Here is a 14,068-nt window from a genome sequence, read left to right as displayed (position 1 = left end):
AGCAGAGGCGGTAGATGATGAGGCGCTGCTAACTGTAAGTACCAGCCACAGCCCGTGTGGCCAGAAGGGTGCTGTGGTGCATGTGTTGGTGCTTTGATGCTGATCTGTTCTGCTGGGCGTTGGGTTTGCCAGGCTGTGAGCAAACCGGTGTTAGCTGTGTGCCTGCAGCATGTCCGGGGTGCAGGTTGCTGTCAACAGTCATTTTTCCTCACAGCAAAGGGCAAGCTGGGGACCTGTGCTCCTATTTTAAGTGTGTGAAGGTGAATTTAAGTTCTGCTGTGTGTCTAAGCCTGCATTTGATGCAGCTGTGCAATGAAATGCTTTCGTTTTGAAAAAGGCAGTGGGGTGGCTTCTACCTTCAGCAGTTCAAGGATGCAAAAAGTCAGCTAAATGTAGACTGCTTAAAAATCAGTCATGGATGTGTAGTTTGAGCAAACTTGCGGTATTTTTATGCTCTTTGGTTTGAGAAAAGCTTCGAGGCCGTTGTAGCTGTATGGGTTAGAGAAGAAATGGAACTTAATACTGTGAGCAGACATGTCTGTGTTCTCTGGCCGTTCATTCTGGCCTGCTGGTCTTTACTGCTATTATATATACATCTAGTGTATATTCAGGCTTCAACTTTTCTCTTGCATACTTCTGTCTTCCCATGCTTTTGGGAGGCCTTCCCGAATCTGCAGTAATCTGTACTCTGAAGCCATGCAGCTGCTATCCGGACAACAGTAGGTTATCTGGGGACAAAAGATGAGTTCAATTATAGTGTCTTCAGATGCTAAATTGTGTGTAACGGCATCTGAAATATTAACGGGTATGATGATGGGTTTGTGAAACTGTAAAATTACAAAGATACAGTAAATAATTAATGAGCGGGCAAAATAACTTGAGGCTATTGCGTAGGAAGCACAGATTCCCCTGTGGGCCTCAGCCCCTGTTGTATAGACTTTAGCAGCTGAAAGAGTGGATTTAGTAGTCTTGCGGATTCAGCTGTGGTTCTAATCTCCATGTGGCTTGGTAGCCAGAGAACAAAGGATTGAATGTTTAAGCAGGAGGCCTTGGATATCATGCAGCTAGCAAAAGACCAGAGGGAGGATGGCATTGCTTCTGATGGCAGTGTTTATTTAGGTTGGTTTAAAAACGTTTTAAACCATGGTGAAGCCAGTATTCATGTATGACCTAAAACTGCAGTATCCTTACAAGTATGGGAAGCTGTTGGCTACATGTCTGTGTGCTTATTTAATGGAAAACTTGCCCCTAGTAGGGAGATGATTAAAACATTCATAACATGCTTCTATAAGCTTCTGAGCAATCTGACACAACTCTGAAGTTAGCCTTGCTTTGAGCAGGAGTTGGACCAAAAGAAATTGAAAAATCCCGTTTGAGCTAAATATTTTTAATATCTTTGCATAAATGGCTGCAATGTAACTGCTGCCCTGACAGTTAACACATTTGCTAATGGTTCATAAGAAAACCTGTGGAAATTTGCTTTGCAGATTGTTCCACCTTGTTAGGTGGAGTAGTAGAAAGCTTTTTTTCTGCTTATCACAGACTTTTCTTTTAACTTCTTGAATTTTCATTGATGTTTAGCACAGACTGGAACAATGACTGATACAGATGAATCCCAGGCTTCTGGCTCTGATTACCCTGATGCCCAAGAGCCAATATGCAGTCAGCAGAAAGAAGCATGTGATGTGATACATGTTTGTGAAACAAGTACAGAAGCAGAGTCTTCGTGTTCAAGACAGAATAGTGCTGCTTCTGAGGAGTTGTCAGATGAGCTTGATGGCATGTGTAAATCATCAGCTGCTTCAGCTGAGGTATTGGTGGACAGCAGCGATTCAGAAATGTGAGTTTCTGGTTCATGTACAAATATCATACATCACGAAAGTATACATTATTTTGAAAGTAAATATTGTTTCTTCCTCAGTAGTGTCTCTGCTGCTAGTGGCAGCAAATACCATCCCAAGTGCTCTGTTACATCTTCAAAGCAACAGAAGAGATCTCGACCTTCAAGGCAACGAGCAGAATCTGCTGCAGCAGTCCCTGACAGTGAAAGTTCAGATTCTTCTCTGTCTCCTCCAAGCCCAGTGAAACCATCGGAAACTCCCAAAAAACAGAAGACAAAATATGATTTGAAAGCTATTTTTGACTATCACTTCAGAAGAAGGAAGTGTAAGTCTCCTGAGCGCCGAAAATACAAGAGAGGGAGATGGAAGGTCAAGAGAAATAATGTGAGCACACACGTGCGTACTGGGAGACCACCGCTGACAGCATCACCAGAGGAGCAAAAGAGAAGGCTTCATGGGAGAGGTTTTCAGTTCCCTTTTGTTGAAAAACATTATGGGAAGAAAGACATTCCCTTAAAGATGGTTCTTGGCTATGAGGTGAATACTCTTTTGTGGGATAAGTATCTCTTCTTTTTGTATTTGGTTTAAATAGTGAATCTAAATTCTGTATATTTGCTTCTACCTGATGTGCTACAGTGTAACAAATCTTGCTTTGTTAAAGCATTTGGTGGTGTCTGTTAATAACTTTAAGACAAGCACAGCTAAAATATTTGCCAATACTACAAGTCAGTTGATAATTGAAATGCTTTACTACTTTGCTTTGCAGTAATATGTTTTAAGATCTCACCTGATGTGTTTTTATTTAGAATGCAGCTGTGAAGGGGTATCTCCAGTACATTGAAATGCTTAAATATGAAGAACATCTCAAAAAAGCTTTAAAAGCCCTTCAGGCTAGTGAAGACCTAGAAAGAGAATGTCTGGCAGTACGGAAACACAAGTATTTAGATGATGAAGGACCCATTTCCCCTATTGAGGAGACAGAGTAAGTTCACCTTTATATTTCTATGTGATAAAAAACTTGCTTTTTCATCTGAACAAAAATACAAGTTTGTGTCTATATGGGTAGATAGCTGTATACCTCTGAGACACCCCCCACCTCCAGCTCTTGTCACCCCCAGCCCCTTTGCTAGAGCCGGGAGGGTATCAGTGATGCTTTAGTTGCAGATGCAAATAGCACCAGACAGGCTGCTGGGAAGAAAGCTAGCTGCATCCCCGCCTGACCAGTACAGTCTGCTACTCTTACAGTTAAAGGCTTCAGGAGGGTAGTATGGTTTCCTGTAGCATAAAGTTTTATGCAGTTTTGTGACATAATTAGACCAAGTTCAATTCCTGTGCTGTCCTTTTAACTTGTATAGACATTGTGTAGTCTAAATGTGAATGATTGAGAACATTGTTTTGGCAACAAAACATTAGGCCACTTGGGATTCTGAGCTTATAAATAGACTTAGAACTACCTGTAGAATGAGATTTTTTAAATATAAAGACTAATCAATCATTGGTTCAATTGGTTATTTGTACTGTCTAATTAACATGACACAGTAGAAGTTTCTCAGTTTTTAAAATAAAAAGGTGCTTCCTGAAATGAGTTCCTCTCTAGTTACCCCAAATAAAGAAGTGGATTGTTTTATGGCAAAGAATAAAGAATATTCTTAACTTATTTTTTACTTCGTTAAACATTGCAGTATCATCTTAGGTCTTTCTTTATGGTCAGTTAACTTGAATGCAATTAAGGGATCAGTAAATTGGCAAGAATGCTTAATGTATGTACACACAGCACCTTAAAACTAGAAAGCCTGAAGGATGGTGTAAAGGTACAAAGCTATCTTTCAGCTATTGTTCACTTCACTAATCACTGCTGATTTATGCAAGCTGAAGTATTGGGGTAAACCTGTAAAATGAGTAACAAGAGTTAGTTTGCTCTCTTAGAAAAAAGCAAGAATAAAACAAAATTCTGTGGAATAAATGCAGGCCAGATCATCTAGACAGTTCTTTATATGAATTGAATAATAGAAAACTTTAGAGGTTCTGGAACCAGTCCCGGTGCCAGTTGTTTGAACCATAGCACTAAAATAGCTTTGTGTCTTTTGGGGGAGTTCTACCTTGAGATGAAAAACCTGTGAATGACAGTGGAATTGGATTTCATACTTGAGCTTCATGACAGTATGGGGATATGACTTCTGAGTGGTAGTATCAGGAATCACAGAATGGTGGGAGTTGGAAGGGACCTCATCCAGTCCAACCTCCCGGACAGAGCAGCATCACCTAGAGCAGGCTGCATGGGACACCATCCAGACAGGGTTTGAATGTCTCCAGAGAGGAAGACTCCACAGCTTCTCTGGGCAGCCTGTCCCAGGGCTCTGCTGCCCTCAATGTCCAGATGGTTTTCCTCATTCTGAGAAGGAACTTCCTGTGTTCCAGTTTGTGCCCATTGCGCCTTTTCCTGTCACTGGGCACCTCTGGACAGAGTCTGTCCCCATCCTCTTGACACCCACTGCTCAAGCACTGATAAGATCCTCCATCAGTCTTCCCTAGGCTTATGTCCCAAGTCCCTCGGCCTCTCTTTCTTTGTAAGAGTGTTCTAGTCCCCTTGTCTTCCTGACTTTTTTTGTACCCTCTCCAGTAGCTTCTTGTCCTCCCTGAACTGGGTGACAGGGAGCTACTGGAGAGTGTACAAGAGTTAGATGAGCTAAGACATACAGCTGTATACTCCTCTGCTGAGCCCTATCCTCTTACTGTGCTGGTTGTGTTCTGCTTGTTTATCTTGCTTTTTAGCCTGTTTGCCAGTGTAACCTTAAATATCTTAATACTACTATTGATGGCCACTACTGAATTGTTTAGCTGCTAAGCACAGCTTCTGTCCTGTGAGTGTGTCTGATTAAGGTGAGGTTCTGCTGCCAGAACTATCATTGGAGAACAAAACTTCATGTAGAAATAGTATTGTCTTACTCCTACAAGCTGTAGTGCTTTCATATGTGTCAAGAGAAACCAGGGGTTGTAGGAAAACAGTTTACACTTCTTGCCTGCTGTAAAAGCACAGAGCTTGATTTACATTTTTCTGTTTCAGTGATGATGAACACAACTTGAATTCTGATAATCAAGAAGACTTTGATGCCAGAGTAGTGGTGAGTAAATATTTAACTTCAGGCTGCCTTTGTCTTCTGAGGTTCAAGATAAGTAGATAATGTTTTGAATACTTCAATCTGGATCCAAGCTCAAGAATTAACTGTGATACTTGTGAATCATGGCCTGTAATGCAGAAGGAATTTGTTTTGAGAGTCCATGCTCTCATCTTTGGAAATAATGCTGGAAAGTATAGGAATTGTAGAGTTATCTGGAGTTCTCAAAGTTGTGAAGCTGCTACCAAAATCTTTTAAGTACCTCAAAACTGGACTTCTGAATACTTCTGTCTTGCATTTTTGTAGGACAACAGCTTTTTCATTATAAGCAGCAAAATTCCCAGTAAGAAAAAGTCAAAGCCAAAAAAGAAACGTACAAAATCAGCTAAAAATATTGAAGTAGAGGAGGAAGACGACGACTGCTGCTGAGAGCTCTGGGCTTCTGCAAGGTTTGCTTCAGTGAACAGAAAGCAACAAATGAGGTGGCAATGGCCATTAAGATAATGTTCTTCATGGTCTACTTGGGTTTAACACACAGGTCTGAAGTCAGTGGAGCTATCAGCCACACAGCCCAGTCAAAATTTGGTTTGAGGTGAGTATATTTGGTTTGTATCCAAGACAGTTAAACAAGTATACTTGGTCTTTTTGGTTTTAAGTAACTTCTGTGCTGTCCTGTATCAGATGTTGTAATGTCCTTGGTTCAGTGGCTGACAGCCTTGCTGAAAGGCCAGCTTCTGCAACTTAGAAGTGGCACAGTACAGAAAAGTGTATGCATCCATATACATATGTATACATGCTCATGTTACCAGTGCTTATTTGGACCCCTTTCATTTTCCATAGCTAACTTTTTTGTGAGTGGTACTTGAGGGATTATTTCCCTGTTGCTGAAAAGCTGAGGGGAGGGGGTTGGAGACAGAAATGGTTGGTGCAAGTCTTTGTGCCAAGAGTTACAAATACAAAAGTGCTTAGCTTGGACAGAAGTCTCACAAAATATGGTTTATGCACTTCATGGTAAAATCAGTTTGTGTAACAAGAGGTTCTCTGTGCCATGTGGAATAACTTTGGAGAGCTAATTCTCTGCTCCTGAATCAGGTACAGTAATCTGAAATTGCAATTCGCCTTAAAAGTAACTGTAACAGAATAATGAATCTTGGCCAGATTCTTATTCCCCTCTTGGCCTCTACTGTCCAGAATGGGATCTGATGTGAATGTGACTAAACAGAAGGTCAAAGCTCTCCATAATGACAGTAATCAATAAGCATTGCCCCAGTTGCAGACACTTTTTTCAGGGTGTTTAGAAATGGTTTGAATACGGCCAGCTCCTGGGTGACAAGGCTGTTTTGGTAGAAATAGAAATTTAAAAATTGTTCCAAAAGTTTACTTGCTAAGATGAAAACCAAAGTGTGATCTGCCTCCCTGAAGTACTTTCAATAACCAAATTGTGATCAGCAGTAAGGAGTTGCACAGCAGTTAGAAGTAGTCTGTGCTGAACAGGGATGTGGGTAGACTTTAAATCTACTGGTTTAATTTCATTCAAAATGTAATTGACAACCTGGTGCTCAGTGACTAGAGCAGGTCAAGTTAATTTTTTTTATATGCTCAAATTAAGGTCCCAAGTCTTTGTAAAGGAAGTTTGGGGTTTCTCAACTGCAACTTTGTAGCTCTAGGGAGTAAGACTAGAAAAATCATGGGTCAGTAGTTGAACATCATGTTTTATTACTGGTCCAGAATCAGTGGCTAAATGTAACTTAGGCATCTATCTGAGAAATGCTCTGTGCCTTGAAAGACTGATCCTGGATCTAGGAGTGGGGTTCTTGCTTGGCAAGGCATAGTGAGGTGGTGTGTGAGGTCTTGCTCATTCTGCAGTTCATGTGATGAATTTTTCTATTCAGCTGGTGAGTGACTCAGATATGAACTAAATTTCCATGCTGATTAGAGCTGGATACATACATGGGAAAATCAAGCTTATTAGCACTGTCTAGTTGGCCCTGAAGCCTAACTTTTGTCTGTAGGAATCTTCAATTATTTGACTGTGTCTGATAGCTCTTTTGCTTTTTCTTCTAGTTTGTTGCTTTTGGAAGATGAAATACCACTCAAGTCTTCTTGGCATGCAAGGTAAGCTGTTACTTGGGTTTCATTTCTATCTTCATTGGGTAGCTTTTTTACTTCTACTCCACAAAGGTTTTGTAAAAACAGTATTCCATAGTGGAAGTGAACACACATTACAATGCTTCACAGCTATGCCACTCTCCCTGTGGGGCTCCCATGGTACTGAGTTCAGTGCATATCTCTTACCAGCCTGGCCACAGTTAGAGCCTGTAGCTTCTGCTTGAATTTGACTAAAACTTGGGAGTTCTTGAATATACCTGGATGGTAAAGGCAGTTTTTGTTAGAGGTTTTAGAAGTACTTTGGTTTACTTGGTGTTGAGTGCTGCAGGGTACCTTAATCTGGTTTGGACACTGCTGCCTGCCACCATCTCAGCTGAAGAGGTTTGTAGAAGTGCTGCACATTCAGTCTGCTGGGGGTGCCCCACCCATGCGTTCTGCAGCCGATGCTGCCCTGCGGTAAAGTGGCATCTCGGTGCATGTCCTGTGCAAGAACTGGGGAGACAGGGCAGAAAGAAGCTAGTGGTCTTGCCTGAAAGTATTGCTAAAGCCATCAGACCTCTTACTGTATGTAGGGGTTATTGAGTTTGGGTGCCTTTGGGACAGTCTAGGAAAGACTATGGAAGAAGATGCTGTGTAAGCTGGATAGGAAAACATCTTTCCTTTGGGAAGCCTAGACCTAAAGCTGGGCAGATAATGAGCCTTACAGGAACAGACTGAAGTGGGTAGCAACAAGGCATCTTACGTTGTTGTTGAGTGAGGGTGCCGGACTAGATACTGCAATCAGTTGGACACAGCATAAATTGTTCTCCGACAGTGTATCTGATCCTGAACTCCTTGTCACACTTAACTTAGTCCAAACTATAGCTCTCTAAAAGCAGAAAATGCAGTAGTGAAAGTTGACTGCTACTCTAGTGGTAAGTATGTAGTAAACTGAGAAATAGCTTCAAGTGCTGTTTCAGTAATAGTGGGAAGATGAAAGCTGATGCATTGGTCTGTTTCAGCACGTGTTCAGTTTTTGTCTGTTGCTGTAGACAAAAACCTGGAACCTGGTGCTTAGAAAAAAACCCTTCTTTTGCAACCCACAGCTAATGAACGTATTAGTTGTGTTACTTATATGAAGGGACAATATCTGCACGTGTTCAAACAGCAGCTCATGAGTCCAGGGCATGGGTTCCATGTTGGGGCTTGCAGAAGTGTAGTTCAGTTACAGTGATTTCTTTCCAGACTTGGCAGATAATCCCGCCAGCTCTGCAGCCATGAGCAGTTGTAACTTTTTTGGTGTACTTCACTTCTTATGGGTGTTTCCTGGCCTTCTGATGTACAGATGGATTGCTTTGGACTTCCGTGGAACACGTCAGTGCAAGAGGTAAGCTTTGTGTTCTGTGCTTCAGCATGAGAGTAAAAGATTTCTTTATTTGCTGTGGAAACAGTACTTTAATCAGACTTAATTTGTGCACTCTATGGTATCTGCACCCAGCAGTATCTTCCTGATGGCGTGTTCAAAAAGCAGTGCTACAGTATTTCAGCAGCTGGCATCGTTGGTTTTCATGCAGATGTGCTGGTTAAACTTGGTATTTCTGTTGAAACAAGTACATTGGAAATTTCTTATTGGAAGCTTGTCAAATACAATGTTGAAGAACTGTTGTGGGATAAAAGTAGTTAAATCAATGACCTTGTTCCAAAATATTTCTTTAAGGGGTTTGCTGTGATGTCTGGAACACAGTGGAAAGCCTCTCCTTATAGGTAAGTATCTAAAACTGTTTTTGCAGGTAGAGGTAGTTGTATGAGGAGCATAAAAGCTTGTCTTAGTTTTTTGGTTGCTTTTCACAAAGCAGCAATATTGTATTTAAATCCAAGTACTAGACAGCAGCTAGTGACATGCCTTGTAAAGTTTAACTGTCTGGGCTTGAAAAGCAGAAGCTGCTCTGCAGCCAGTGTGAAGAGTGAACTGTTACGCCTCGTTATTCAGCAAATGGACACAACTCACTGTGTGTCTGAATTGGAAAACGTGGCTAGAAGAGTAACAGGTTATGCTTTCCTCACTGTACAGGCAATTGCAGTGGTGACAATGAGACCTGTAACAGGCTTACTTAGCAGGACAGTTAGGCAAATAAAGTGCAAAATGCAGGGACTGTAAAATCCCAAGGACTGTCTTGTTATGATCATCTTGAATTCTGCGTCCTGCCTACTATAAGTAGAATTAGTAGGTAGAGGAAGAATAGATGTGGTGCAGCATTCTTGTAGATGGTTTATTAGAGCATATCTAGAAGTGCTTTTACAATGGTATGCTGTATGTGTTTGCTTCCCATCACAGTTCCTGCTGACTCCTGGGTAACTCCCTTAGTTGTACCTTCTGTGCCATGGTCCTCTAGTTTAACTCACATTTTGTTGTTGTTTGTACCATAGACTGGGATGTGCCTGATTTCAAAAATGCTTTGTTCTGCATTAGCATTGAGACAGTGTAACTGGACTACAGTCTGCCTGCTTCATGTTCAGTATAAAAGTGCCTAAGTCTTAATATATTACTAAAATGCTGATGAAACTTGGAAGTATTACTCAAACACAACAATTTACTGTTTTTTAGGAACTCCATGTAGTGGTCCCATCTGAACTAGCATCTTGGTAAGTAACGTGACAGATTGGTGTTCAACCCCTGCCTGTTGCAGGTTAGGTGCCTGACTTGCTGAGCTGGCTACACTGCTGTTTTCTTAATGTAGAAGCTAATTTCCCTCCAAACCTCAAAATGCTGTGAGAAGATTGTTGTGATGATTGGCAAAATGTTCAACTGCTCTGAGGAGAGTGAGTGAAGAAGCCTTTCTGAACAAATCATTATTACATGGGTGTCCTTTCCATGCCCACATCTGGGCATCTGTTTTGACTAGCAAGCAGTGCTTTGTGTCTGGGAGCAAAGATCCTGGCTCTGACTTAATCTTTAAAAGAAATTAAGAGGAGTTGTTATGAAATAGGATAATATTCAGGCACAATAGTAGCTCTGAGTGTGATTGTAGGGAGAGCAGCTGTCAGAAAATGCCTGATACCTGGATCATGTCTGAAATTGCTAAGTGTACTGCACTAGATTCTGGTTTGTCTGCATGTACATGTTGGTAACTGTCTTGCTTTTATCTTGCCTCTTCAGGTGGGATGTGATTAGAGACAGTGGGAGAAGAAATGGGGTGAAGCCACATCTCAGGTTGGTATGACATCTGAGGTCCTGCATGTTCTTTAATGGTTGGAGGGCTCTTGTTTGCAGTGGCTGGAAGCCTGTATGGGACAGAGCTTACTGATGTGTGCAGTGTTTCAGGGGCATGTTTCAATACTAAGTTACTTGTGTTTGCTCTGTGAAGAGTTTATTTTAACTTGTCCAAAGAATGTTCAGACAAATTTCTCAGTCAGAAAGGTGATCAGTTAATTGTCTTGAACTGCTTTACTTCTACAAGTAGAATGCTTGTGTATCATTTACCCTCCTTCTTCCAGATGCCTTGAAACAAATGAAAAGGCACTTAGAGGATCTGTATGAGAAACCCTTCCAGTCTGCTTGGGTTTTTTCTGTTAATTGTAGTACTGGGAATGTTGAGGTCTATCCCGATAGGATCTCCTCTGTAGGTTCGTGTCGTTGGAAACGCCTCACAGAATAAACTTGTGGTTTCACTTTACCCATTGAACTACCTGTTAGCTCAGTGGGATAAAACTGCAAGACAGACCTTAATCTAGCATCCTGGGAGCTGTAGTAACACACTCTGTTCTCCTTCAGGTGCTGACTTGTGATTTGGATACAAATGAAAGTGATTCAAGTGGAAAAGCTTGGTAAGAGACAAAAGATGGCATTTGTGTTCAGGGATTTTGGGTGTAACTAACTTGTTCAGTTACCTGGGCTGAAGGTCCTCTTCAGCCAGGTGTCTGTGTAGGTACCTAATTTCTAACATGATTTCTTGTGGTGAGGTTTTTTGATGGCTTGAAACTATTTATTCCCCACTTGATCATGAAGGCGTGATACTTTCTTGCTTTGGCTGTCGGGAAGATGAGACAGCACTATGGTGTCTGAACTTGAAGTAACTTTGTAACCATGCTGCAGCTTTTGTTCTGTGTGCAGTACATGCTTAGTAGCTGCACACTGAGTAGCTGCATATGGGTTCTGTCTCTGTTTTACAGAGTTCATTTTTGAGCAGCTCAGCCAGTTTACTACTGTACCACTGATACTCCTGGCTTTTGTTCTATAGAATGCAGAGTTTAAAACAAGGAACACATTCTGAATGAAGTATAAATCCTTCATGGTAGGAATGTGTAAAAACTCTGAAGCTGCTGTTCCTGTTAGGGGAAATTCATGGAGTCTCTTCCAGACTCTTCGCTGCATGGCAGCTTTTGTGAAACAGGACATCAGTTCAGCTTCTCACTAGACACTAACTGGTGCACACAAAAAGCTTGAAGGTTAAAATGAGCAGCTGTGGGTGGAGAACTACTGCAGCTGTTGCACTGTATGGTATCTGCACCCAGCAGCCTTTTCCTGGTGGGATGTTCAAAAAACAGTGCTACAGGAGTTCAGCATTTGGCATCGTTGGTTTTGGTTCTGCTGTGGCCGTTAAACCTGGTATTCTTGCTGATACAATCTTAGTCCTCTGCAGGGATTTTGGGGTACTTGCTTCTGTTTCATGCTCAGGGTGAGAACTGGGCAGGTGCATTGAGGCTTCTGTGGTGGTTTCTTTCAGCAGGTGCTTTAGGATACAGAAGTGTGAATTTCGCAGTGTTGAAGGCAGTAGCTGTGGAAGACAGAGTCTCTTTGACAGGTAAGCACTGAGTTACCTTCACAGTATGCAAGGTTTAGTGCAACTTTATGGAAGTATTAACTTGACATGACTACAGCATGGAAACCTCAGTGAAGTGTTCTAGAAAAGTCTGGAATAATGTGCAGTAGCAGAGGTTTACTAGGCAGTGATCACCCTGGGTTTTGGCACTATTTGAGCAGGGTGCTTATCTGGGAGTCATTCCTGTGTGTAGCTGTGCTTCCAAGTGGATGTCAGTGTTGTGCAGTGACTTGTAGTAGTAGTTTCTAAAGTAGATGGCCTTTGGCTGTGAGGAACTGTTCTGCACTTAGGACTGCCAATGTTGCAGTTGCCCATCTTGTCCCAGAGCTTAAGTTGGTGGTAAGAGCAGTGAGAGAACAGCTGGTCATTACCAAGGCTGCTGGGATGTTGCTGTTTCTGGTGAGCCGTGGACATGACCATAAAGCAAGTCCATCAGACTCTTGCTTTGCCATGTGATGTGGCACTAAGTCTGCTGGGAATAAAGCTGTGGTGTAGGTCACAGACAGTGTTCCCTCCTACTGTTGAGGTGGAGGAGCAGGTTCCTGCTGAGGTTTAGGGGTGTGGCTGGACCCTTGGCACCTCCAACACTTGAACTACAGAAGTTCTAGTTAGAACCTTTGTAACTTGGGATTCCAGAAGCTGCTGTGGAAAGGGTTGTGGTGGTGGGCAGAGCATTAAAGGGGGGGATGCAAGGCTGCTATGTGTGATTTATGTCCAACTTTGCTTTGTTGTAATTCTTTACTGACAGTAACCTAACCTCCTCTAGCCCAGTGTCTGCTGCCCTGTCACTGCCTGTCAGAGGGGTGAGATGCCACTGGAGTGCCACCAGAGGGAGTCTGACGGTAAGGGAGCTTAGCAAAATTGTTGGTCCTAAAGAAACTCAAGGTCACTTCAAAGAGAGTTTGCATGGCTGAAAAACCAGCAGCTCTTAACGCGGTGACCACATAGTGAAATCCTCTGCAGGATGCCGTGGACACGTGGTGTGTGCTATGGTCTATTTATGAGGAGACACCTTGCAAAGAGAGAAGGGATGCATTTCTGCTGTGCTCAGGTCTTCTGAGGTACTAATGCAGGGAAGTGGCTGCTCAGGTTCATGCTGAAACCTTTGACTTCTGCAGCATGTAAAGTTGGAGAACAACAGGTTGAGTTTTGTGGCATGAACAGCTTGGAGCTTAATGCTGCTTCCTCTGTCTCTTGGCAATATGATACATTCCTGGAGCTGCATGGAAGCCCCAGAGTGGATAATCCTGTAATGACTTAGTGAGGGAGGTAGGAAGCACTGGGTGGGAATGCTGTGAGCACTGGGAGGAGTTGCAGGAAACAAAGTGAGGGTAGTTCTGGAGCCAGCATAGGAAATCCTGCTTGTACCTCAGGGATGTAGGTACAGGTTCCCTGCCCAACTGCTTTTATACCAGCACCATGTCCTGAAATGGGAAGGAAGTGGTGCTGTGCTAGGTGCAAGGAAGACAATTTTAAATGGCTTTTCTTTAGGCTAAAAGTGCTAATTTGAGGCTTTTCCTCTTTCAGGTCCTGGTGATGGTGCTGTGAGTATTGCAAAGAACAGCACAGCCCTTCCACATAAGGATGCTTTGTCTGCAGGAACTTGGAATGTTTCCTTTGTACTTCCTTGTTGGCTTTGTGAATTGAAACAGTGCAGAAGCACAGGGAGCCTTTGACAGCCCCCTCAGCTGTGACTGGCTGGTTTGTGGTGGCAGTGTGGGCTCTGTATTGAGTTCTCCATTGCCTGGCAGAGGGACATGAGGGAAGACAGCTGCCAGCCTGGCCCTGAACTCAACTGGACTGAAGCTCTGGAGAGGGATTTCTTCTGCATGGTGTAATAGCACTTAAATAAATAGAACTGATGGCTGAAAGCTGCAGCCTGGTGTTGGTGCCTGTTGCTTCTCTTAGGATTGCTTCATGAGAAGGGAAGAACATGCATGCAGCCCTTGCAGAGCAGAGCCATGCTCCACCTTGCACCCCTCAGCACCAGGGAATGACAAGCTGGGTGTGACTTATGCTCCTCAGTTGCTGTAGTAATGCAGCTCCAGCATGGACTGAATCAAATGTGGAAAAACAAGCCAGAGGTTCAGTTAAATGCTGGTCAAAAATAAGCTTGCTGCATTTTGAACAGGACCAGATTTAAAGTAGTGGCCCTACCATTCCAGCTGCTGATACCAAATTCAACTTCAGAGCAAGAGTAACT

The 14,068-nt window shown here is 42.6% G+C and overlaps 1 protein-coding gene across 6 annotated transcripts; it reads left to right on the top strand.

The window, feature by feature from the left end:
- Positions 1–13,742, top strand: TAF1D (TATA-box binding protein associated factor, RNA polymerase I subunit D). 6 transcript variants are annotated; one of them, XM_084275522.1, is made up of 16 exons: positions 2–34; positions 1,582–1,840; positions 1,922–2,378; positions 2,648–2,823; positions 4,906–4,963; positions 5,264–5,406; positions 5,496–5,549; positions 7,022–7,072; positions 8,291–8,432; positions 8,763–8,809; positions 9,651–9,688; positions 10,203–10,256; positions 10,818–10,870; positions 11,770–11,847; positions 12,614–12,707; positions 13,393–13,742. In XM_084275522.1, the coding sequence occupies exons 2-6, from the start codon at positions 1,596–1,598 to the stop codon at positions 5,384–5,386; spliced, it is 1,059 nt and encodes a 352-aa protein (XP_084131648.1). In that variant the 5' UTR covers positions 2–34; positions 1,582–1,595; the 3' UTR covers positions 5,387–5,406; positions 5,496–5,549; positions 7,022–7,072; positions 8,291–8,432; positions 8,763–8,809; positions 9,651–9,688; positions 10,203–10,256; positions 10,818–10,870; positions 11,770–11,847; positions 12,614–12,707; positions 13,393–13,742. The 6 variants fall into 6 exon arrangements, with proteins under 6 accessions (XP_084131646.1, XP_084131648.1, XP_084131650.1 ...); XM_084275520.1 differs by having other exon boundaries at positions 1–34; positions 1,587–1,840; positions 5,264–5,549; XM_084275524.1 differs by lacking the exon at positions 5,264–5,406.
- Positions 13,743–14,068: the final 326 nt, after the last annotated feature.

The sequence above is a fragment of the Gallinula chloropus genome (genome assembly GCF_964237585.1).
Source record: "Gallinula chloropus genome assembly, chromosome: 1".
Taxonomy (NCBI): Eukaryota; Metazoa; Chordata; class Aves; order Gruiformes; family Rallidae; genus Gallinula; species Gallinula chloropus.
Note: the sequence above shows the minus strand (reverse complement) of the source record. Positions and strands in the feature narration are given on the sequence as shown.